This window comes from Onychomys torridus, chromosome 21 (assembly GCF_903995425.1).
Source record: "Onychomys torridus chromosome 21, mOncTor1.1, whole genome shotgun sequence".
Lineage (NCBI taxonomy): Eukaryota > Metazoa > Chordata > Mammalia > Rodentia > Cricetidae > Onychomys > Onychomys torridus.
Genome location: NC_050463.1, coordinates 32,639,563 through 32,665,233, shown reverse-complemented (window position 1 = coordinate 32,665,233; position 25,671 = coordinate 32,639,563). Strand labels below are relative to the sequence as shown.

At 42.5% G+C, this 25,671-nt stretch overlaps 2 protein-coding genes across 4 annotated transcripts in view; one reads left to right on the top strand and one right to left on the bottom strand.

Moving 5' to 3' along the window:
* The window catches only part of Rbks (ribokinase), an 89,133-nt gene extending 86,546 nt beyond the window's left edge, over positions 1 to 2,587 (bottom strand). For all 3 annotated transcript variants that reach the window (XM_036171184.1, XM_036171186.1, XM_036171185.1), the window contains exon 1: positions 2,157 to 2,587. In XM_036171184.1, the coding sequence (XP_036027077.1) occupies positions 2,157 to 2,248 (92 nt within the window). In that variant the 5' untranslated portion in view covers positions 2,249 to 2,587. The remainder of the gene's footprint in view (positions 1 to 2,156) is intronic.
* Positions 2,588 to 2,665: 78 nt separating this feature from the next.
* Positions 2,666 to 25,671, top strand: part of Babam2 (BRISC and BRCA1 A complex member 2) — a 376,093-nt gene continuing 353,087 nt past the window's right edge. Inside the window, exons 1-2 of the mRNA XM_036170890.1 lie at positions 2,666 to 2,769; positions 6,682 to 6,833. Coding sequence (XP_036026783.1) covers positions 6,706 to 6,833 — 128 coding nt within the window. The 5' untranslated portion in view covers positions 2,666 to 2,769; positions 6,682 to 6,705. The remainder of the gene's footprint in view (positions 2,770 to 6,681; positions 6,834 to 25,671) is intronic.

Here is a 25,671-nt window from a genome sequence, read left to right as displayed (position 1 = left end):
GTCACCAAAAAAAAAAAAAAAAAAAAAAAAAATCATGTCTGTCTTGGCATAACTTATGACAAGGTAGCAGCTCAAATATTTCTGAAAAGAAACATTTGAAATTTAGGGACAGACTTGGTGGCGTAAGCCTGTCATTCCCGTTAAAACAGGATAGCATGGTCAAGGCCTGCCTGAGTCACATAGTCCAAGTTTAGCATGGGGAACGTAGTGAGATTCTGTCTCAGAATAATAAAAGGTTTGGAGTGTAGTTCAGTGGTAAAGTGCTCACTTGGCATGCAAGGGACCTGGGTTCAATTCCAGTACCACACATACAAAAGTATGCAAATTTAAATTATTTGAAGTTCTCTTGCTATTGCTACCCTTTAAAAAGTGATTTTTAAAATTTTAATTCTGTGTGCATGTGTAGGTTTGGGCACAGGAATGCAGAGCCCTTAGAGGTTAGGAGGTGTGGGATGCCCTGGAGCTGGGTTACTGGTGGCTGTGATCCAGTGCTCTGACAGGTTGAGCCACACCGTCTGGGGTTTCCTTCAGTCACCCTTACCTCTACCAGTCTCCTTTGTAGTTCCATCTTTTGATGTTGAGTTTGGTAATTTGACAACAGATATTTACCTATCCATCTATCCTATATGTCTATCGTGTGTGTAAGTGTGCAGAGCACTTCCAGATTTACTTTTTGTCTTTCCACCATAGTGGGCTCCAGGACTGAACTCAGATCATCAGGCTTAGGACAACCACCTTTACCTGGGAAGTCAATTGTGCTCAATCTTTCTAATGCTATGACCCTTTAATACAGTTCCTCATGTTATGGTGACCTCCAACCATAAAATTATTTTTGTTACAATTTCACAACTGTAATTTGCTACTGTTATGGATCATAATGTAAATATCTGATATGTGGACCCCCAAAGGGTCGCTTCCCACAGGTTGAGAATAACTTCCCTGGATAACAATTTGTAAATATTTTATTAAGAAATTTTTTATTCATTTTACATATCAATCACAGATCCCCCTCTTCCCTAAGTGATTTCTTTTCTTTTCTTTCTTTCTTTTTTTTTTTTTTTTAAGACAGGGTTCCCTGTGTAGCTTTAGCTGTCCTGGATCTCACTCTGTAGCCCAGGCTGTCCTTGAACTCACAGAGATCCACCTTCCTCTGCCTCTTGAGTGCTGGGATTAAAGGTGTTGGTGAACCACCGCCCAATCTGTAAATGTTTTTTTTTTTTTTTTTTTTTTAAATCAAGATTAAGTTCTATATATGAAGACCCTGGAGCTATTTTTAAAGTAGAGAGAGGTAGTTTGGTGCAACTACTTGGTTACTTTGGCTACACCAAGGCCTTATTTCAAGATTTTCTGTTATCGTTTGGAAAAAGGTTTAGGGACAGATGTGGCCTTCGTTATAATAGACTTAATCATTTAAAAAATGATATTAAGTTGCATTATATTAGAAATGTGATCATTAACAAACAGAATCGGAGTGGTATGAATCTTTTTAGAATATCTGAATTATTTTTTTTACAACATACATACTTTTATGCTTAAAAAACCGTTTTCTTAAATAAAAAAGACAAATCAGAGGGATCTCTCCTACAGTCTCTCTGATTAACTCAACTATTTTCATTTAGCATATTTTCTTCACCATTTGATCAGTTTTTTAGTGATTATAATTTTTATGTTTGGGTTTTTTTTGTTTGTTTGTTTGTTTGTTTGTTTTGGACTCACACTTGGGTTTACTACCTAAAAGTAAACATAAAACTGTAAACCCGAGACACTGCAGGAATGCCAACAATCGACAGGGGGAAAAGGTGTGTGTGTCTTTTTTTTGCCAGGACGCCTTATCTCACACGTGTTCAAGCGAGTAATACCCAGTTGGGTCTGGTTGACGAAACACGTCTTGTGCTCACAACAACCCTGTAGGGTAGGTACACTCTCGGAGGTGACCAGGGGCCAGGTGTTTAGGGGAGGGGTGGGTGTCTTCTCGGTATCAGAGCTTTCATTCAGCGGCGCCCAGTCCCTTCCACAGACTCGAATCCTGCCTTTTGCACGTGAGAAACCAAACGCTCCCCGCACAGCTCCACGGTGGGTGCCCACAGACCCGAGGCCCGGGCACCCCACAGGGTAGCTCGCCCTCCCGAGACCCGGCGCTGCGGCCCCGCACTAACCTGACCAGGTCGGTCATGCAGGAACCCACCACCACCACGGCGGCCGCCTCCTCCTCCTGCCAGGGCCTCGCGGGCTCCCCCGACGCCGCCATCCCTAAGCCTGGGCTCTAGCTCACCCGGGACGCTGCCCTTTGCCCTTTGCCTGAACCCGTAACCAGGGACGCCGCTCCTTCCTCCCTAACGACGCGGGCGTGCTCCACGCCTGTTTGGGTCGCCCACCCTAATGCCCGTGAAACCTACGGGGCCTCCGGCCGGTCCCGATTCTCCTAGGACCCATGTCCCCGCCCCGCCTCACGCCACGGGGCCCAGCCGCCACGGCGAGCGTCGTCCGGGCTCCCCAGGCTCGAGGCGGGAGCCGCGGGGAACCTTCAGGCACTACCCGGCCGCCTTCCTTCGCTTCCGGCTGGGCTCGGCGCGGGGACGCGCACGCCCGGCCGGCTCCGGAGGTGTGTGTGTGTGTGTGGTGGTGGGGGGGGGGAGAGGCGGGACGTCCGGGGGGAGCGCGCACGCATCCGGCCCGCGGTTCGCGCGCAGGTCGGTGCGTCGGTCGGGGGCGCGCTCGGGTCACCTGTACCCCGTCTAGTCGCCGGTTACTGATCGGACTAAGTTCCAGGTACCTGGACCCGGGCTGGTGCGGGGAGGTTGGATCTCAGTCGCACAGGTGGCGCAGAGAGCCATGTTTGAATCTGGCCAGAGAGCTAGCCTCTTCCTCCAGAGAAGGCCCGCGTTCCAAAGATGCCCCGCTCGCCCCCCAGCACGCGGATCCCCTCAAGAACGAGCCCCCAAGACCCGAGGCTTCTCTCTCTCCCCACATATCTTGCTCACTCATGGTCCCTGATGAAGCCCGCTTCTATTGCGCCTAATAGGGGTGGGGGGAACCATACACTTTGGGAGAGAGGGTCGGATCCCTTTATGTTGTCCTCAGAATGGGTGGCCATTCTTTGGATCTGAACCGGTTCGCTCTCCCCATCCCTCCCCGATGCTGCCCCCGTGGAGAAATTGCTCCCCCGCCGTCACTTCCTTCGTGCGCCATATGACGTGAACGTGATGCAGCAGGAGGCCACCCCTTTCCGTTCCATGACGTCAACGGGGCACATGTTTCCGTGTTTGTCATCCTCCTAATTGCAAGAGCCTGGTCGGTGCTTTATACGTCTTTGTATTCCCCAGATAGCCAGCCCACCAAAAGACCTCATGTGACCCTACCTTGCGGCAGCAGATTTCTATAAAAATTATATATTTGCATTTTCCTCCTGCAATACGTCAAAATCAGGAAATACAAATTGCAAAAAACAAGCGTTCAAGAAAGGCTGGTCACCAAAAATTCCTGCCCCTCTGGGTTCCGTTATAATGGTGCCATGTGTAAAAAAAAAAAAAAAGGGTATGTGTGTGTCTGTGTGTGTGTGGTTTGTTTCCAATCCATATCCCTGCATATTGTACCAAAGGACCATTATTTTTTGTTTTTTGTTTTTCAAATTCCTGATTTGAGAGTCAGTATAGGTTTTTTTTTTTTTTCCTCTTTGTTAGGGAATTCAGCCTTCACAACTGAGACATTTTAAAGTTGCACAAAACCGTGCACTGTCAAAAAATTGTATCATGCCTGCTCTAGAAATAAAGACAGAAATCCGTTCCCTCAGGTGTGATCCTGAAGTCTTGCTGAAGTGGAATGGGTTGTCATCATCACTCGTGTGGCTTGGCATCTGGAGAAGGCTTGTTTCCTTTGGCATTTCAACTAGTGAATCATTCAGGCTAGCATCAACACTGGGTCAGCAGTAGCCTCGCCGATTTCTAGTTGTAAAGCCATTAGTGTGTATGAATTCATAACCGTGTCTTCCTATTTAACAAGGAGTATGCTTTAAAAATTCACCTTGCTGCTTTCTTTAGTGGCCAATGGAATTCATGCTTGAGAGGAGAATTAGGAACAGTGGCCTTTGAGAGAGGTCTGGATTTGGATTCTAATCCTTCTGTTTGCTCTGTGTGGGACATGAGGTAACTTGGTCTCACTGGCCTTCAGGTTTTGTATTCATAAAAAGGAAACACTAGTCATTAAGAAACTCCTGTGGGGGGAGTGGGTAGCTGTAGAGAGAGAGAGGTGAGAAATAGAGAGCTCCTGTGTGAGGGTTAGAATGTGCCAATTTTGTTTCTCTTTCTTGATGAAATAGTAGGTAGTGTGAGGAAAAAAAAATCATGACAAAAATCAGTTGTTGTCATGAGAGATCTTTCTGTGTGTGCCGACCAGATGACTATTTCTGTTTTGCCTGTGATGTAAATGAGCATCCCCCTTCAGGAACTGTGACGTTGGTGGGTAGAAATCAGGTCGGAGTACTGCAGAATTTAGAAAGAGGAATCTTCAAGGAGATCGTGTCAGTTAGTATGTTATTCAAAGAACAGTTATCCTTCTGGTCTGGAAAATGGGGTTGGAAACCTGTCTTACACAGGTTGTGGATGGCAGCACTGTATATAAAAGTGTCTTATAAGTGAGGCGATGCTATAAAATGTTACATTCTTTATGATAGACAGTTTACTCTTGCCTTGTGATGGCGTATTAGAATGGTATGGGGAAGTCATCTACTAAGGAGTCAGAAGAGAATCATTTGGAGACTAAAGTATATAGTATAAAGCTTGACCACTTCAGAAATATTTCTGGGTGGCATCATGGGGTCACCATGGTATTTTTTTTTGAAAGCTCTCTATAGTCATTTCTGGATTACTATCTAAAATGATAATACAAGTATTGAGTTTTGCAGAGCCTGTAAGTCCGTGTGTGCCGTAGTGTGTAGACACTAGAACCAGAGCAGCAGGCACTCATAATTGTAACTGGGTGGAAATTAATTAGCTTTCAATGTGGGATTAACCTTTCAGTTTGAGAAAGACAATGATCATTTGAATTGACTTATTCACCTCTAAAGTAGCAGCTTTCATTTAGAAGTCTATTAGGAATTCGTTCTCTCTCTCCTCCAGCTCCATGAATATCCAAGTAGTGTGGATGTGATTTATTGCTTTTGTATTATCAAGGGTAGAGACATCTTAGTGCCTGAAAATCAAAGACTGAAAACACTCAATTAGTTTTTGTTGCTTAGGATCTCGACAGGACTATGTTTTTATAATTTAAGTGTTAAGTACATATTTTTTTTTTTTTTGCTTCATTTGTTCTTCAGATTCTGCTGGATTCATTCCCCTGTCATGTGCGTGTATGTGTATGTACATGGTATATATCATGGTATATATGTGTGTGTATAGAATGCATATGTCTGTGCATATCCATTTGCCTTGGTGTGCATTCGTGGTGGACAGAGGTCAGTGTTGAGTGTGTTCCTCTCTCATTCTTTACCATAGGTTTTGAAACTGTCTCTCACTGACCTTGGAGTCCACCATTTTGGCTAGACTGGCTTGCCTGTGAGCCCTAGTGATCTGCCATGCTGCAACCCCCAGTGCTGGGGTTACACATGTGTATCACAGGGCCTGGCTTTTTTTTTTTTTTTTTTTTTTTTGTGAGCTGAGGATCGAACCCAGGGCCTTGTGCTTGCTAGGCAAGCGCTCTACCACTGAGCTAAATCCCCAACTCTGAGGGCCTGGCTTTTTATGTGGTTGCTGGGGGTCTGAACTCATGCATGTTCTCATGGAACTGTTTTCTCAGGTGCCTCCCACCCCACCAGTTTTTGAGGGTATATTCTCTCCATCCCTAAATATTTATCCAGCTTTGCTCCCTTTATTCATTTATTTAAAATTTATTTTGATTAAATCTATTATTTGAGGCCATATTCTGAGCATAGGTCTCAAGTATGGACCTGGCCAGTATCCATGGTCCTGACCAGTAGTTAATAAAGCTTGCTTCAAATTTGGCTAAAAAAAAAAAATCTATTATTTGAACTTATCACTTAATTTATTTACTATTAAAATGTTACTGAATACTAAGTGTATGTTAAATGCATTTGTTTCATGTGAGAATTTCAAGTTGTAGTCTTTCTTGGGGAGAGTTCATGTAAACAATTAATTATAGTCCACCATGGAAAGACTTATTAAGAAAGGGCTGTCAGCCATAAATGATTCCTAGTAAGTAACAATTGGTTGTGTTTGCTTTAGAGTTTTGTACTTTGTCGCCAGTCAAGCTCTTTGTCCTCATGGGGACACGGGTGGATGGGGTTCCTGACTCAGTGATGTGTGTTTTGTGTGTTACGGGGATGGGACTGTTAGGGAAGGCTTCTCCATTGAGAACCAAATAAGAGCGGTTGTGACATGAGCCATGCCCTTTAGGGTATTGCTCTAGTGGAGGATGGTTTTCGGAAAGGAGGAGGGGATTGTGCTTCAGGGTTCCTTTCATTCCTGAAAAGCACAGAACTGCCCATGCCCTGAATATCTGAGCAGCAGGGATCTGGCTGACTGAGGGTGGAGGTGTTACCAGGTCACAGAGCACTTGCTCATACGAGAGAAATTCTGAGCACCGTGTTAGCTTCCAGGAAGCTTGTTACATCTTTATCTCTATATTGTATCTGGTAAACTGATCACCTTCCTTCCTTTCTACTTTCAGTGGTGACTCATAAATCCAGTTAAAATGTCTCCAGAAATTGCCTTGAACCGAATTTCTCCAATGCTGTCCCCATTCATATCTAGTGTGGTCCGAAATGGAAAGGTGGGACTGGATGCTACAAACTGTTTGAGAATAACAGACTTGAAGTCTGGGTATGTATCAGAGCTAACACAACTTTTCTTTTGTAGTAAACTTCTTACCAGATTCATGAAAATTGACCATCCCTGGTAGCTTTCAAGTTATGATCTCACTAACGGCTGATTCAGTTGAGTTTAAAAAAAAAAAAATATGTGTGTGTGTGTGTGTGTGTGTGTGTGTGTGTGTGCGCGCTTTCGCGCGCTGAGGATTGAACTCAGGGTCTCACACATGCTAGAGAAGAACTTGACCACAGAGTTACATGCTAGTCCCCAATTCATTTGGTTTTGTTTAATTCTTGACATTTCATGCTTTGTGTTTTATAAGTGGGCGTAAGGGCCATTTATTTCTACTGGGAATGTTCATGTATTTTTTTCTGGCTTATCTCTTTGGGTTTTAGCACGTGGGTTTTTCCTTCACTGGCTTGCTTTCTCGTTTACTGCAATCTGACATGCACTGTAAGAACTGGGTTTAGAGATGCTGGGCCTGACATCATTTGATAATCTCCCTTAATACAAAAATTACAATAGCTAGTCAGAATGAGTCATGCTTCACAATGGGGACGAAGCATTCAGTTTCACACCTGGATATGTTGTATTAAAAAAATACAAAACAAAAAACCCCAAACAAAACAAAACAAATTTAAGAAAAAAAAAAAAAGAAAAAAGAAGTGGAAAAACCTGCTACACATTTCATCTGAAATTAAATTAGATCTACAGAAAAGATTGAAAAGTACTATAGGAAATTGCAGTAGTAATCTTGTTTGTCAATTTGACAGACCTAGGAAGAGGGACCCTCAGCTGAAGAATTGCCTCTGTAAGACTGACCTGTGGGCATGTCTGTAGGGCATTTTCAGGATTGCTAAATGATGGAGGAAGAACTCTTAGTCCATTGTGGGCAGTACCATCTTTGGGTGCGTCAGCCTGGGCTGTAGAAGAAGTACGGCTGAGTGGTATCCCGAGGAAGCAAGGCAGTAGCCAGCATTGCTCCAAGGTCTGTGTCTCGGTCCTTACCTCTGGGTTCCTGCTTGAGTTCCTGCTCTGGCTTCTCTCAGTGACGGACCAGAGCCTGTAAGATGTAATAAACCCTTCCCTTAATTTGTTTTGGTCAGGGTTTTATCAGAGCATCAGAGAAGCAAAGTAGGACAGAAATTCACATAGTTTTACCACTACTGATCATTTTACAGTTCTTATTTGAGATGAGCTCTTCCTCTTTCATGGCCCAGGATTAATCCAGAATACAAACTGGATTTAATTGTCAAGTGTTCTCCATTTCCCTAGCCTGTCTTTAGTCTTTCTTTGCCATGAATGACCTTGGCATTCTTCAAGAATATTGACTAGATACTTGGTGATATGTCCCTCCATATGTTTGTGATATGTCCCTCTATATGATGTTTTCTTACATCCCAGTCAGAACGATATCCCCTTCCCCAAGAGCACTACAGCACTGTGGTTCCACCTCAGTTCATTGGTGCATGTCTATATGATGTTCATGTCTTTTTGTTTGATCCTCCTGCCTCAGCCTCCTGAGTAGCTGGGATAGCAGACACCACACCCACTCAGCCATGTAGCCGGGACCTCAACACTGCAGCACTGCTAACCTGTGCTTGACACATTGGGTATAGTCTACGCATTTTCAGTACACGATCTTTCCAGTTTCTGATGTCTTTAGTGGGGTGTAACCTCTTAGTAAGCCAGGGAGTAAATGTCTGTTGTTATTTGTTCCCAGCTTTTGTCTGTCAAGTGGCTTTGTGATGTTTTGACATATCCCCATTTTTTTTCCTCACTCAAAATGTTGCTTTTTTTTTTTTTTTTTCCATATGTAAGAGCAAGTGAACAAGGTTTTATTGAGAAGTGCAGTAACGGCCTCAGAGAGGAGAGGGCAGGAGATGGGTGGTCCAAGATGTTGCATTCTTGGTTCTCTCTTAGTTATCCTTATTCGGTTCTTTTACCTTAACATTTTTTTTTTTAACACTGTATCTATTTCTATTTCATCTGTCGATGTGTATGAACATGCATGTACCCCAGTGCATGTGTGGAAGTCAGAGGACAACCTGGGTCCTACGGATTGATCTCAGGTTGTCAGACTTGGGTGGCAAGTGCCTTTTGGCCTGCTGAACCGTTTCATTTCTTTCTTTTAGATCTGTAGTGCTCAGGGTTATGGGCTGTAATTGGGATCCATATTTCTAATTTCTGTTTACTCCTCCGTGTAGGGCACAGTACACACCCAAAGTATCGTCTGAGGAGACGTTTTGGAGGTTATAAGAATTGTCTTGTTAGTAATTGTAGCTAGCTACCCTTGATGAGATTCTATTGAAGTACCCATCTTCCATATTTGACTGATAGGCTGAATAGATAGGCAAGAGCCAAATCAAAGCAAGATTCTTTTTTTTTTTTTAACGTGGTAATTGCTCCTTGCTTCCCGTATGGACTTTAGATTTGTCTGTATCCTTTAGGATCCTATGTACTCTTAAGCTCTATCGCTCAGCCGTCAGTCTCTTAAGGATAGAGATCTTACTGAACCTATTTCTGTGAGATTACCATGGTGCCTCCATGTATAATGTGGGAAACGGGCTGAATGAGTGGGTGGATGGGATAGGTGTTTCACAGACAGGTTACTTAGTTTCAGGGTCAGAGTAGTTTTGTTCTTGTGGCTTGGAAGGCTTATAATTGTCTTGCTAACATATTTAATTCTATTCCACATCATACTAAAAATTGACATTCTCTGACAAGCTGATGCTTTTGAAATTATAGCAGAAATACATTACAGCATTAGATGTATTCTTTACAAAAAGTTTGCATTTATTTATATGTTTTTAGATTTATTTATTTATTTCGTTTTATGTGTATGAGCATTTTGCCTGAATGTATGTATGGGCACCATGTGCATTCCTGGTGCCTGTGGAGGTTGGAAGAAGGTGTCGGATCTGTGGAACTGGAGTTAACATATGGTTGTGAACCACAGTGTGGTGCTGGGAACCAACCCTGGGTTCTCTACAAGAGCAGCAAGTGTTCTTAACCACTGAGCCATCTCACCAGCCCTGGATTTATTCTTTTAGGTAGAATGTACACTGAGAACCAAAGGGGCCACTGTTAATTACAGGTCCCATGAGCTTTCTAAAGGTTTACTGATTCTCTGCTGTGTGGTGACTTGATCACAGGCTTGTGCTATTTGCAGGATGCCCGTACTTTGTCATTTTTAGTGGGTTTTGTAATCTTGATGATGTCTAAGTGTCTGATCAGCACTCTGTAATGATGCCTGGTGAGTGTAACGGGGAAGGCAGAGCAGCTCACTGCAACCTGTGGCAGCTGAGCCTTAGTATCCTTTTTTGGTATCTTGCAGTGACTCAACCTCACTGGCACATGGCTGTGTTTGGGGCATCTGCTGTGACATCTCATCCACCCACAGCTACCTGTTGCATTTTTTGGGCGCATGTTCTGAATTTCGTTACTTAGTTAAAAATAGATACTCAGTGTAAGTACTTGATTACCGAAGAGGGTAATTTTAAAAGATGAGTGGTGTGCGTTCTTATGATTGAGCTCAGTTGGGCTGTGTCTGTCTCTAGCGTTCTTTCTTCGTCTGTCTGGAAGGAAGCTGCTGTTCTGGGAGGCAAAAGATTAATTTAAAGAGGGCAGTTTTAATGCTTTATATGTAGATGTTCACTCAGCTCTTCATAGTGCTTCCTTTTCTCTTTTCATGGTATTCTTTCTCCCTGAGCATGTCTTCTCTCTCTCTCTCTCTCTCTCTCTCTCTCTCCATACACACACATATATGTATGTATATATATATCCATAATGATACATATAATGTAATATTATATATAATTTTTTTGAGATAGGTTCTTTCTATATAGCCCCTCTTGAAGCTCACTATGGCCTCGAACTCAGAGATCCATCTGCCTCTGCCTCCCTAGGGCTGGGATTCATGTGCTACCATGCCTGGCCATACTTTATATATTTACTGTGCATAAGTATATCTCCAAACAGTATTTTATTTTGCCTGTATAAAAAGTGTTTTCAAGTGATATACTCTATATATTCATGTGAAATTTGCTCGTTTTGCTATTTTTCCTTTTTTTCTATTAAAATGTTTTTTTTTTTGAGACCTGGTGTTACTATATTGTCTAGGCTGACCTTGAACTCACAATTCTGCTTCAGCCTCCTAAGTTCTGGTTTTACCTTGGCTGGTTTATCTAGTTTTAAGCTGGTAAGATTTGTGTTTATAACCATCATTCTTTCATTTGAACTGGTATCTCATAGCTCATTGTGTGAATACGTCCCCCATTTTAAATTAATATCTTTTATTTATTCCTCGACAGTTTCATGTATGTATACAATGCATCTTTATCATGCACATCCATCACTCCCTTATTCCCTTCCCCACAAACACTCCTCAACATGTCTCTCCCACTCTCCCAACATGCTCTCAGCTTGTAATTCATTATTAAATATTTCTTTTCTGACAAAAAGTACCACAGTGAACAAGAAGATGCATATAAGAACATTGTCTCAGGCAGAATTTCTCAACCTGGGCATGTTTATCTATTAGTTTTGTAAAAGCAAGAGAATGAGTCATAGCAACATTCAAGAAGGGGAAAAAACCAGAGTGGAAACTCTAAGAATATGTCCTGCGTAGTAAGGATAAAGAGTATTTTGTGAATTTTCAGTAAACTAAGTAAAAGTGTTCTGGGTGGGTCATAAAGAAAAATAACTGTGATGATGAAAACAGACTACTAGCTGCTCCTTGATGGTCTGTTCCTCGGAATGCCATTACTCACTCTTAGACTGTCTGAAGCTTTTTTGTTTTTTGCTGTAGCCACATAGTATCTGTTTCCCTTTACCAGAAAGGTGGCAGAGTTCCGCAGCCTCACTATTGCCTGGTGTACTAGTTCATTTTCTGTTGCTGTGTTCAGATACCTTGACTGAGGCAGCTTAGAGGAGAAAGGGTTTATTTCGATTTAGTGTTCCAGAAGGATGGAGGAGGTCATGGGGGTAAGACATGGCGACAGGCAGGGAAGGTCTGGTGGTGGGAGGAAGCTGGCTGGTCACATTTTATCAGCTCTCAAGAAACAGAACAAAGATAGGAGCAGGCTATAAAATGTCAGCCTGCCTCCAGCAGCATACTTTGTTCAGCAAGGGTTCTGCACCTAAAAGTGCCATAGTCTTCCCAAACAGTCCTACCAGCAGGGACCAAACCCTCCAACACACGAGCCTACAGGGAACATTTCACATTCAGACCGTGACAGTGTTGTCAGACCTAGGTTTTTGTCAAGCCAATCAGCGTGAAATAATATTCCATATGGTTTTAGCTTATATATCACTGATCTCCGTGATAGTATATATAGAAAGTGTTTTCTCTGTGATTGTCTCTGTGACAATCTTTTTATATGCCCACTGGCAATTCAATTGCTACTTTTGGAGATAGTCTTTACTCATTTTTTAAGTGAACTGTTTCTTTATTTGTATAGATTTGAAAGCATTATTCATGTATTTTATATTTTAGACTTTAATCTTTTGGCAATTGCATGTATTAGAAATTCCTGCATGCAGTCTGTGGCTTGGATTTTTTTCTTTGGTGCTACTGATATCCAGGAGTTTTAGCTTTAATGAGCTCAGATTAATTAATACTTTCATTTTGAAGAGGAGCACAGAGAAGAAAAAGACGATGCATAGAGAAAGAGAGGAGATGCAGAGTCTGACGACAGTCTGGTCTTTTTAGTGGTCGTACATCCTTCCTTAGAGTTAACAATTTTTACTTTTCCCGATATTTAAATAGAAATTAGTCGTCCCCCCCCCCCCCCCCGATGCAGAACGAGGTACAGACATAGATCTCCTTCCGTCCGTCTGGAGGGTTGGCTGGGTCAGCATCGTTCTTTGCGTGTTGTCCTGCAGTGTCATCTCACTGATGTCCCACGTGGACTCTAGGCTTTCTCATCGGCAACGCCCCTCACTGTCTGTGTGTCATCTGAGGCAGCCATATCTGTTAGAGCGTTAAAAGGTGCTAGTGTAGCAGAACAAATTCTCCCCCATCTACCTTGTTCTAAGGCTTTAAAATGGCCCTGTTGAATCACAAATCCTACATACTTTGAGAAAGTCACCTCATTTAGTAGTGTACTGTTCCGTTAGGGAGCCTCCTCTGATCCAGTTAACAGAACCTCCTCTTTTCAATTCATCATGAAAAGGAAATAACGGAAGAGTGCCGTAGTGAGGGATCGATTGAAAATGGATGCTCAGGAAAACTCTCTCTGAGGTGATATTTAAATTGAGTCACGAAAGATACGTCTAATTCAGTGTGAAAGTCAGGGGAGCTGATGGAAAAGGTACGCATGTGCAAAGGTAGGAAGAAGCTTTGAGTTCTGGGGTCGGTAGGACCACCGTGGTCAGAATAGAGATGTGAGGCAGAGAGGAGATTCTTGCGGTGCCCGAGGGCCTAGGTTCGAAGCTGTTTTATTCTAGCTGAAATGAGAAGCTACTAAAGGATTCTAGGTAGTGTGAAGTAATCTTACTCGATTTAACAATAAAATAATTGGTGTATATGGAAACTGTCTTGTGCACAGCATGGCATCTTGTTAACAGGCAGGACGTAGACTAGGTAGAGATGATGGCATCTTAGAGTGTGGAGGTGGCAGTGAGGACAGAAAGCCATGAGGTTACTGAGCTGCTGAGGAGGAGGAATAGTGAGGACATTGAATGTGGGTTTGAGGGGAGTCAAGGATGGCCGCCTCTGTCTTAGCTTGAGGTCATTCATGTCATTTACTGAGATGGGGAAGGGCCAGTGCAAGAATTGCTTCCCTCTAGATTGCTTCGTTTCTGGATCTGCCATATTGCTGCTATTTTGGGTCTTTTCTTCGCCCTCTTCCTGTCTTGAGCCGCGTACCTTGCTCTCTCGTTTGGTTCTCTTTCTTTATTGGAGGTTATAGCATCCTAACAAAGGGAGAGGGGAGATCAATTGTAGTGTTCTTGAAAACCTAAAAGTGTTTTTATTCTTGTTTTAAGCTTGATCAATTATTTGGGGGCTGGTACAGAAGTCTAAATTACAAATTATTTTCCTTTTGAAATTTGGAGGCTTGGTTCTGTACTTTTGAAGAGACCCAATACATATACTGTCATAATGTCATGGAGACAGTGTTCTGTCTTCCTTCATTTTGGTGAAATTCTTCTGTACTGTGCATTATCTCTCCACTCTCATGTGAATAACTTTTTTCAACTTGTTGACTATTGGTAGTCCATATTTATTAAAGAATATGATTCTAAAACACATGTTTGAAGCTCTTTGAGCATGGATAAGTTAACTATTGAGTTCTACTGCAGTGTTACCAGGCAACAGTTGGCCAATGTATAGGGTAATTACTAGATTTATTATTTGAAGGTCTTTCTCTAGGTTATAAAATAAACCCATGTGGATGTATGCTTTACTCATCAGCAAAATTCCAATTTGTTGACCAAACAGTATGCACGCTTTAAGGCTTTTGATATCCTTATCCAGTAGTATATTACACATTAGTAAGCACTTACATACACACATTTCAGAAAGTAAATTATAAAGTTGCTCTTTTTTTCTTTTTGATTTTTTCTTTCTTTTCTTTCTTTCTTTCTTTCTTTCTTTCTTTCTTTCTTTCTTTCTTTCTTTCTTTCTTTCTTTCTTTTTTTTTTTTTTTATGCCGCAGCTGAGGACCGAACCCAGGGCCTTGTGCTTGCTAGGCAAGTGCTCTATCACTGAGCTAAATCCCCAACCCTTGATTTTTTAATATATAATTTTTTATTAAAAAAATATTTTCTTTCCTTTCACATGACAACCCCTGTTTCCCCTCCTTCCTCTTCTCCTGCTCCCCCCACCTACCCCCCATCCCACCCATACCCCCTCCTCATAGAGAGTAAGGCCTCCCTTGGGTAGTCAACACAGGCTGTTATATCATGTTGGGGCCAGACCTAGCCCCTCCCTCCTGCATCAAGGCTGAGTAAGGCATTGCACCATAGGGAATGGGGTATAAAAAGCCAGTTTGTGTACCCGGGTGAGTCCTGGTCCCATTGCTAGGGGACCCACAAACACATCAAGCCATGCAAAGCTAGTCTACAGAATGGGAAAAGATCTTTACCATCCCCACATCAGATAGAGGGTTGATCTCTAAAATATAAAGAACTCAAGAAACTAGACAGCAAAATATCAAATGATCCAATTAAAAAAATGGGCTACAGAGCTAAACAGAGAATTCTCAACAGAAGAATCTCAAATGGCCAAAAAACATTTAAGGAAATGTTCAATATCCTTAGCCATCAGGGAAATGCAAATCAAAACAACTCTGAGATACCATCTTAAGCCTGCTAGAATGGATACGATAAAAAAAACAGATGATAGCCTATGTTGGAGAAGATGTGGAGAAAGGGGAACACTCCTCCACTGCTGGTGGGAATGCAATCTTGTACAGCCATTTTGGAAATCTTTTTGATTTTTTTTGAGACAGGATTTCTCTGTGTAGCCCTGGATGTCCTGGAACTCTCTCTGTAGACCAGGCTGGCCTTGAACTCACAGAGATCTGCCTGCCTCTGCCACTGAGTGCTGGGATTAAAGGCGGCGGCGGCCGCCGCCACCACCACCACCACCATGCAGCTAAAGCTGCTCTTCTAATAGCAGTATGTGAAGCTGTCAAGGGGTATTCTGTTTACTTCATGTATGTGTGTGCAGGCAGGGGCCAGAAGAGGGTGTCACACCCCCCTCCCAACTGGAGTTGCAGGTGGTTGTGAGCACTCTGATGTAAGTGTTAGAAACTTAACCCCAGGTTGTCTGCAAGCGCAGTGCACGTTCTTCACTGCTGAGCCTCCTCTGCAGCCCATTTCTTTCCTTCTTTAGTGTAGGAGTTTTTATGACTTGGATTTTACTAACAGAATATGAGAAGTGATACCGGACCTGTGAGTCTTGGCCTTAAGAGCCTGGCAGTTCTATTTCTACCTTCTTTGGATACCATGATTGACATGTTCATGGGGCTTCTTGCGAGAGAATGACCTTTTGATTCCAGCTGCACTTAGCCCCATAGCTAACCTTCATCCAGGGCCTGTTTAGACAGTATGCAGACTGGAGGAGGGAGTTTTATCCAGGAATGGTAGGTAAAAGTGGGGTTGAGCTCTGCTAGCGTGGGCACTGGGTGTGGTAGGAGTTCATCTAGTACTCGGTGCTTAGCTGTGTTCTCCAAACAGCTGGACACTTGAGTGTGGTGCTGATGTTTTGCTGGCTTGACTGAGTGCCTGTTAGGAAGATGTTCTTCAGGTATTTCTAACCAGAAGAAACACAGGCTCCGCATTTCTCATGCTCTTCTCTTCCCTTACATTTTTATCCCAGTAACTGTCTATCTAGCTCTACTCTGACTATACTTGTATGACAGAGTAATACATGTAATTTTAACTAAGCCATTTATGGAGCTTTTAATACTTACAGGTACTGCCATAGCCAGGAATGATGTACTTTTGTAAACTCAGCTCTAAGGGAGGCAGGAGGATCTCAAGTTCAAGGCCTGGCTTGGCTACAGAGATAGTTCAAGCTCATCGTGGGCAGCTTAGTGGGATCACGTTTCAGAATAAGAAGTGTGAAGAGGCCTGTGAGCTAGCTCAGAGGTCAGATACAGCCTAAACAAAAACCCAAATCAAACAAGCGCCTTTCCGACCACATGTGGTTTTTAATTTCTATTTTATACTTAGGATTTTAAGTGGTAGTGTTGGCCCTGATCCAGTAGACCCCGAAATCACTCACTTGGGAACTTTGGGGACTCCAGAATCTAGAGTGGTCCAACCTTGAGAAATGTGGGTTGGATTTTATGTGATGTAAAACTCAGACTTTTCATGTCCTGCAATGATTTCATTTCAGGAAGATTTCAAAATATTTTTTATGGAGGTTGGGATGGGGAAAGAGAGAGAGGGAAGAGATGAGTTTAATGTGGAAAGAAAAGAGGACAGAAGGTTCTAGTCAAAACCTGACTCAGCTTCACATTGTTCAAGGAACTGACAACAAAATTGTTCCATTGTTGGCTTCTATACTTTTCATTCTGCATGACTTAGACTTAAAACTGTTTATTTATTTTTATTTTAAGTATTTGGCTGCATGTATGTAAAGTACACCATGGAGTCTAGCAGAAGTTTCATTTCCCCTGGAGCTGGAGTTGTGGATGGTTGTCAGCCTCCATGTAGGAGCCAAACCTGGGTCCCCTGAAAGGGCAGATAACCACTGGGTCATCTCTCCAGCCCTTTATTTTGCACAAAAAAGAAAAAAAAATAAAGATTTAGTTATGTGTTGGCCTATGTGTCTGGGGGAGTTATGGACACATGAGTGCAATTGTCCTTGTCTTAGTTAGGGTTTCTATTGCTGTGAAGAGACACCATGACCATGGCAACTCTTACAAAGGAAAATATTTAATTGTGATAGCTTGCCTACAGTTCAGAGGTTTAATCCATTATTGTTGTGGCAGGAAGCAAGGCAGCATGCAGGCAGACACAGTGCTAGTCACTGGGTGTGGCTTGAGCATGTATGAGACCTCAAAGCCCACCTCCACAGTGACACACTTCCTCCAATAATGCCACACCCACTCCAACAAAACACCACCTAATAGTGCCACTCCCAATGAGGTTTTGGGGGCCAGTTACATTCAAACTACCACACTCTTGGAGGCCAGAAGAGGGTGTCAGATCCCTTAAAGCTGGAGTAATTGTGGTTGTGAGCTGACAGACGTGGGAGCTGGGAACCAGACTTAGGTCTGCTATGAGAGCTGTATGTGCTCTTAACTACTGAACCATCTCTTCAGTTCTCATTCTGTACAATTTTAAGATAGTATTTTGTGAATAGTTTTTATTTTGTTTGATTCTGCATTTAGAAGGTAAGTGAGAGCATTTTGGTTGGCTCATGTTTATATGGCTGTAACTGTGTTTTAAGGTTCCAAATTAGTTACTCTGTGCTATCACTTTACATGTTAAAGGGGGCCTTCTACTTGTGTAGACAGGTGGAGTACCATCCCCTTTACATTCATTTATTTATTTCGTGTGTATAAGTATGATGGTCAAAGAACAACTTTCAAGATTCTCCTTCAGCCATGTGGGTGATGGGTTTTGAACTTAGGTTGTCAGGCTTGGTGGCAAGTGCCTTTACCCACTGAACCATCTTGCTGGCCCTAGATCAGCTCCCCATTTTAGCTTCCATTTTGCTGAATAATCTTGACTTTTGTGCCATGCTGCTTGAGAAATGATTTTATAACCTTCCTTCTCAGGGCCACATTTCCTGAGTAACTTGGTTATCTTTCTTATGGCAAGTCCTGAAAGTCAAGTTTATCAGCTGCCCTTGCTGCCCTTGACTTTCTGTTTTCTCAAAAGCTTTTTATCTCAGCCTGTGCTCTTGCCAGTTTCTGGACAGCAAGTCTTGAATCAAGTTGATGTTTGGAGGACATTTTTATCTTCTTTTAAATCCTCAATGATTTTTTTTTTTTTTTAGTGGTTGAGTTAATTATTAATATACTGGTACAATTTTTATCTTTGTACATACTTTTTAATGTGTCAAAATAGGTTTATCATAAAATTTATCATTTTATAATGTACAGTTCTATGGCATTAAGTACACTCAAATGTGTGGTATATGCCGATGTTACACATGCCATATTTTTAAGTCTTGCAAACTTAAATCGTACTAGTGAAACTAACTTCTTAGTCTTCCCTTCATACCTGCTGGCCACTGACATTTTGCATTGTCTCTATGAGTTTAACTATATAGATAGTAAGAGAAATCATGGGGTATTTATCCATTTGTGACTAGCTTATTTCACTTTGTGTAGTATATTCAAGGTTAATCCATGTTGTAGCATGTGTCAGAATGTTCTTTCCTTTTAATGCTGAGTAATAATATTCCATTGCGCCTGTGTGTGTGTGTGTGTGTGTGTGTGTGTGTGTGTGCGCGTGCGTGCACACATAGATGTGTCACACTGTGTACTTTTGCAGTGATGTCTATTGCATTTATCATTTGGCTGTTGTGCGTAATGCTGCTGTTAGTAAAGATATCTAACTATCCGAGTTTGTTTCCCAGGACTTGCTGGATGGTATGGCAAGTCTGTGCTTCGTTTTGATGACTCACCGTATAATTTTTTACAGTATGGGCTATGGAAAAGTAACATGGGACACTCATTTGCAGTATTGATAATGTCATTTGATGCACAGAATTCGTACCTTGTTGAAGTCTTAGTACTTAGTCTATGTCCTTCACCTTGTTAAATTAACCTCTGAGAGCTTGAAATCACCTCTCCAGCCTCCTTCACCTGTATTGTTGTCTTTCTATCTATTTTTTTCCTTAACAGCTAGAAAAGGGGCTTGGGGAATGGCTCACTTGGTAACAGACTTGCCACACAGGCATGAGAATACAAGTTAGATTCCCTAGCACCCACATAAAAACTAGGCATGGGAGCACACGTCTGTAACCCCAGAGCTTGCTGGGAGGCTTGGAGGGAGCCGAGATAGGCAGATGTCTGGAGCTTATTGGCAAGTCAGCCTAACCAAATTGATGAGCTCCAGTTTTTGCAAGAGACTGTGTCTCCAAAAACAAGGTGGAGAGCCATAGAAGAAGACACATGACATTGTCCTGTGGCCTTCATGTATGCGCATATGTGTACATAAACCTGTACACGCACAGTCACACATGTATAAACTCACTTGAATTCATAACACACATACACACACACACACACAACTGAAAAAAATTGTGTTGAAACTGAGCCAGATTTTCATATTCCTGGCATCCTCTTCCAGGAGAGAGGAAAACCATCCACTGATGCACCTGCTTCCTCCAGAGTAGCAGCCTTTTAATCTCGAGTTAGTGATTATATTGTTATGTTAGTGATTCGATTGTTACGATTATGGAGGTAGGGTGTAGATCATGCCAAGTCATTGGTTAACTTGAGCAACGCTGGGCCTAGCAGTAAGGACAATAATGTAGCTGTCGTGAATAATGCTGTCTTTGTAAGGCCAGTGCTTTGATGACTGTTGTATTCTTTACATAGGCTTTCCTTATCTACAGTTTCACTTTCCACAGTTTCAGTTATTTGCAGCCACCCACAATCCCAAAATGCTGCTATTTCTTGGGACTCCAAAGAGAAAGTTCCCATGGCTTTTATGATTGTATATAGTTACAGATGTTCTGTCTCATTCTTGTTCATGGTTAGTCTCTTACAATGTCTACTTTGTAAACTGAACTTTATTATAGGTATGGGGTTGTAGGAAAAAATATAATATCCATAGGGTTTAGTAGCGTTGAGTTATTGCTGAAGATCCCACATACTTGGGTTACAGGACATAGGGAAATCAAGTTGGTACTGACCAGGAAGCTTCCCCTGCTGGCTTCACTTTATAGGATAGAAGGTGCTGTGGAGGCTGCAGGGGAAAAAGTCATCAGCAATCTTCCTCAGCCTTGAAGCTGAGGGGTACAGTAATGACTGGAGTGACAAGACAAGCCTGTGGGCACAATAGTGGCATGATGTCATGGGACTATGTCTTCTTTTTCTTTTTTTTGAAGCTGAGGATCGAACCCAGGGCCTTGCGCTTGCTAGGCAAGTGCTCTACCACTGAGCTAAATCCCCAACCCCGGGACTATGTCTTCTGATTGGGTGTAAGACCCTCTCTACACAAGGTAATGCGTGCCTGGGACTGTAAATCTTACCATGTGGCTGGGGAGCTCCCCTTGCCCAGGGGTGGACCTAATACTGTTATTCTGCTAAATGAACATGGCATTACATGGCCCTCTAGATTCCTGTCACTGTACCTAGAGATCAGTGCAGCTCTTAGTCCGTGTCAGAGAAGTTTCTTTGCAGCGGATGGTGGTTAATACAGAAATGAGTATGTGTTAGTGGAGGACTCAGCCACAAATGGAGTACCTCTGTTTCCCTCCCCCAGCAAGGCTTGGGGACCTGGAAAGGAGGGCAGAAAGATGGTTAGAGCTAGAAGTCAGGGAGGAGCAGAGCAAAACAGTGTTTTCTGGGCACTGGGGACCTCTGTATGTAGGAACGCATGGCCGCTGTGGTTGCTTTTACAAGACCAGCAAGATATCCTGCCAGTAAACATTCTAGCATGGAGAAGGAGGAGCTCCTGAGCCCCCTCCCCTAACTGAGGACCCATTGACACTGGATGGCTTCTGCGGGAGACAGAGTTTTTGTTAAGGCCAACCATCCTTCAGTGGATGACCCCACATCTGTGAATAGACAGGCAGCACAAATAGACTCAGAGGGTTTAAACAAAGATGATAGGAGTCAGGAGTGGGGCCAGAGTGGGGAGAGTTAGTGGGAAGAGTGGGGAGTGAATATAATCAAAATACATTGTATGAAATTCTCAAAGTATTAATAAAGATATTCTATTAAAGACCCAAGTAATAAAGAAATCATGTCCAGGGTTGCAGGCATCCACTGGGGCAGGTATGTCTTGGAATGTATCTTCAGGATGAGCTTTATTTACTTAGTTTTCTTCATGTTTTCACCCAGCTGCCTGTCTTCTTAGGGGATGTTGAGAGAATGTCACTGCGTAGTCCAGGTCGGTCTCCCAAGAGCTGAGATTACAGACATGTGCTACCACACCCTCTGTTGATGTTGTTTTTTGTTGAAGACTTTTAGCTCCCCAGGACAATGTCTGTTTGGTCCCACACTGTACACCCTGTTCCTGGCACGGAGTAGTTACTCAGTAAGTAGTTGTTAATGCAATAGGAAACTGTTCTGACTGAAGTGCATTTAGACCTAGCTTTTGTGTGCGCTATCTAGGTTTCCAAAGGGTTAAGATAGCTGTGTAGATTGTGACTGAAGGACAAGAAGCCAGAGCCAGTCTATAGAATAACAGACCTTTGTAGGAAGGTCCTCTCATGCATATGTGCATAGGTCCATATGTACACATGTATGTCTGAGTGCACGGAGAAAGGTTCAGAAAGATACTTATCAAATTCAGGTTAGGTCAGGAAAGTAAGAGACCATGAACACTGAGGGGCTAACCAGGAGTTTCATCTCTATGACACAGCTGTTTACAGGGAAGACAGTTTACTTGTACAGTTTGTAGAAAAAAGTGAAATGCTTAAACCAAGTTTCTGCTGTAGATTCGGAAGACAGTAGAAGAGGAAGTCTGTGTTGGTGTCAGGGAGGCAGACAGAATCTGGACAGAAGAAATAGACTTGGGGAGGACCGAGGCTCACAGGAAAGCATCGTTGGCTTTGGGCACTGGGAACTGTGCAGGAGCACAAAATCTGTGTTAAAGAAATGATGGAATTTGAGGTGCATCCCCATCAAGAGCGTTGATTTTACTGTGAATTGACAGTGGATACTGACCAGGGCCGCCAGTGGATTCAGAGAGCTAAGTTGACTTAATGTCGTGTGTGTGTGTGTGTGTGTGTGTGTGTGTGTGTGTGTGTGTGTGTGTTTTCCAAAGAGAGAATTTAGTGCATGAGTAGTGTAAATCTCTTTTCCTTAGGCTGAGTTTTTGCTCCTAGTAAATCTGTGTAGAATCTTAATCCCTCTCTTTAAAAATTTAAACACACGGAGACAGAAGTCTCCAAGAGGTTATGAAATTCTCTGAAGGTTACTTAGCTGATAAGTGGCGGAGGCCTGGACTAGAGCCCAGGTCTTCTCTACTAAAGGCTATGTCCTTTTTTTCCCCAAGGAAAGAGTGGCCAGGAAATCACTTGCTGTGGTACCCTGTCCAATGGGTTCTAGCCATCTCCTTCTATGAGGGTGTTTTGGTATGGACACTTAAAGAAAACCTAGTAACTGGTTAAAATTCAAAGTCTAAGAGATCAAGACTCACTAGGTACTAGGAATGACTTCAGAACAGGCTGGAGAGATGGCTCAGTGGGTTAAGGTACTGGCCACCAAGCCTGAGGACATGAGTTTGATTCCCAGGACCTACCTGATGGAAGGAGAGAACTGACCCCCTCAAGTTGTCCTCTGACCTCTACACATGCACTGTGGTGTGTGTGCCCCCTAAAATAAAATAAATGTAAGAAAGAAATGCCTCAGAAAAAGTCTCTGGCTAAAAATGTTTTTAGGCAATAATTTACTGCATTTGGGCCAAATCTCAGCAATAGGTAATTTGACAAGAATTTGTAGGCGTCTAAAAGTTAAGTAGTGTGGGGGAAGAAATTTAATTTTATTGTTGGGACTAAGGTAGAAATCAAATACATTTAGTTCTTTTTTATATGCTGTTGTTTTCCTTTTCGACCCCAATTATCATTTTTACTATACAAGTTATTAAATAGTCGAAAGATATCACAAGTCTTCACTAAAGTGTGATGTAGTTGTTAGCATCGCAGAATTATTCCTTACAACATAGCATTGTGTGAGCTGGTTTAGTGGTGGTGGGTTGTCAGCACTATCTAAGAACACAGCACTGCATATTTTCTTTTTCCTTAGTATTCATTATATTTTTATGAAATAAAAAGACCTTTTGGAATTATCATTGACAAGTTTTTAATACATCTATTTATTATGCATATCTTCGTACATACTTGTATAAGAAACTAAAGGAATTTGTAAATCAGGAAAGTTGTGTAGTTCAAGTGGAAAATTGTAAGTATAGCTAGATTATCAGAACTGAAGGAATAACAGGTTTTTGAGCATTAGTTCAGGATGTCACAGGACAATGCTTTATTATTATTGTTTTTGTTTTTCTTTTTTCTTTTCTTTTTTTTTTTTTTTTTTTTTTTTGGAGCTGTTCTCAGACCAAACCAAATCCCAGCATGGAGAGGGGAGGGGGCCCAGAGTCCCCCCTGGCTGAGGAGCGTTTGGCAGTTGATAGCTGCTGGGAAGGGAGGGGCAGTTCTCTTGCAGAGTGTGGCCCCTGGGGAGCTGACCACACTCCAGTGGGAGTCCACACATTCAAGCATATATGGGCAGCACCCGCTGGACTTGGTGGGTGTAAAAACCACCTTAACCAGGTCACAAAGTTGTGTGGATAGGGAAGGGCAGGTGGGTCTGGGAACAATTAAGAGGAGGAGGTAGATATGATCAAAACAGATTGCACAAAATTCTCAAAGGACTAAGAAAAATTTAAAAAAGATGTAGCAGCATGGAATTTAAACTAAGCTGTGCTAGCTTTAGAATGTTTCATGACTTGTATTTCCATGAGTGGTGCCAGCGTTCATGCTGCAAGGCTAGGCGACTCCTCAAACAGGGCCACCGGCTTCTCAGGAGGAGCCTTTCAAGGTGGCCTATGTGGCCAGAGGGGTGCTGCATCTCCGGTCCCAACAGTCAGAGAATGGGTGCGCTAAGTCTTAGGCAGTGGGCTGTATCCATGCTGCTGCCAGCCTAGCAGAGCTCAGAGTGCTGGGAAATAAAGGGGTAGTGTGTGTGGCCCTTGTGAAAGCCAGTTGTGTAGAGCTGGGGACATCAAAGAGGAGCAGTTTATCTTGATGGCCTGCAACCTCCAGCATTTAAAGAATCGTCAGTGAAATGTTTCTCAGAGGGTCTTTGATGAAAGAGCCGAGTTGAAAAATTACCCAGTTTCTTACTTTGTAGTATATCATAACGATGAATTATTAGGAAAACGAAGTGAAAGAAATGAGAACCACCAGACTTGTCTATGTTTTTCTTTTCTTTATTGGATCCATCAGACTTAACATTGTTTTTACACACTGCCTCGAAGTTTTAACATTCTTACCCGAGTTTCTGTGGATTAGTAGCAGTTTATATACAAGAGCTGCTGTGTGGGTTTCAACTTGAACAGTACTGATGTAGAAAGCTTTCGCCGTTCTGACAGCCCAGAAGTTGGCCTTGGAGCATTTGTCTTAGAGACAGAACTAGATAACGCAGTTACTAGAACAGAGACAAAACTGCATGATGCAATAGCTCGAAGCGGACATGGTAGCCGATGTATGAAGACTTCTCAGAATTCCAGTAGTTGGATGAGTGAAAACACAGGAGAACATCATGACTTTGTGCATCTGGGTTACACTAAGAAACAGCTTTTGCTGCTGCTTTGTTTGTTTGTATGGACATAGTATCTTATTGCGGCTCAGCTTGGCCTCAAACTTGCTATGTGGATGGAGATGACCATTGAACACTTAAAAAAAAATATTTATTTTACTTTATATGTCTGGGTGTTTTGCCTGCATGAAGTCTGTGCACCATGTGTGTGCCTGGTGCATGAGGAGGCCATCAAAGGGCATCAGATCCCTTGGAACTGGGGTTACAGACAGTTGTGAGCCACCATGTGGGTGCTGGGAATTGAAACTCAGACCTCTGCAAAAGCAGCTGGTGCTTTTACCCACTGGGCCGTCTCTCCAGCTCTCCAGCCCCTGACCTTGAACTCTTGACCCTCTAGCCTAACTTCCCAAATGCTGGCTTTATAAGGATGCATGGATTTTGAGTAAAGAGAATGTTTTCAATTCAGTCTTTCATAAACACTTATTGAACTGTCTGTATTCGTTCAGATTTCCTCTTTATAAGAATACCATAAAGATGGATGGCACACTTAGAAGACTGAGGAAGGATGGTCTCAGGTTTGGACCATCCTGGACTACCAAATAAGATCCTGTCTCAATAAGCCAAAAAGCCAATAAATAAATAAATAGACAGATTGGTAGATAGACAGATAGGTAGATAGACAGATAGATGATAGGTAGATACAGACAGACAGATAGATAGATGATGGGTAGATACACACATAGGTAGATAGACGATTGGTAGATAGATAGATAGATAGATAGATAGATAGATAGATAGATGATAGGTAGTTCATCATGGTAGACAGACAGATAGATAGATAGATGATAGCTAGATAGATTGATGATTGGTAGATAGATAGATTATAGGTAGATAGACAGAAGACAGATAGATGATAGGTAGATACACAGATAGGTAGATAGATGATT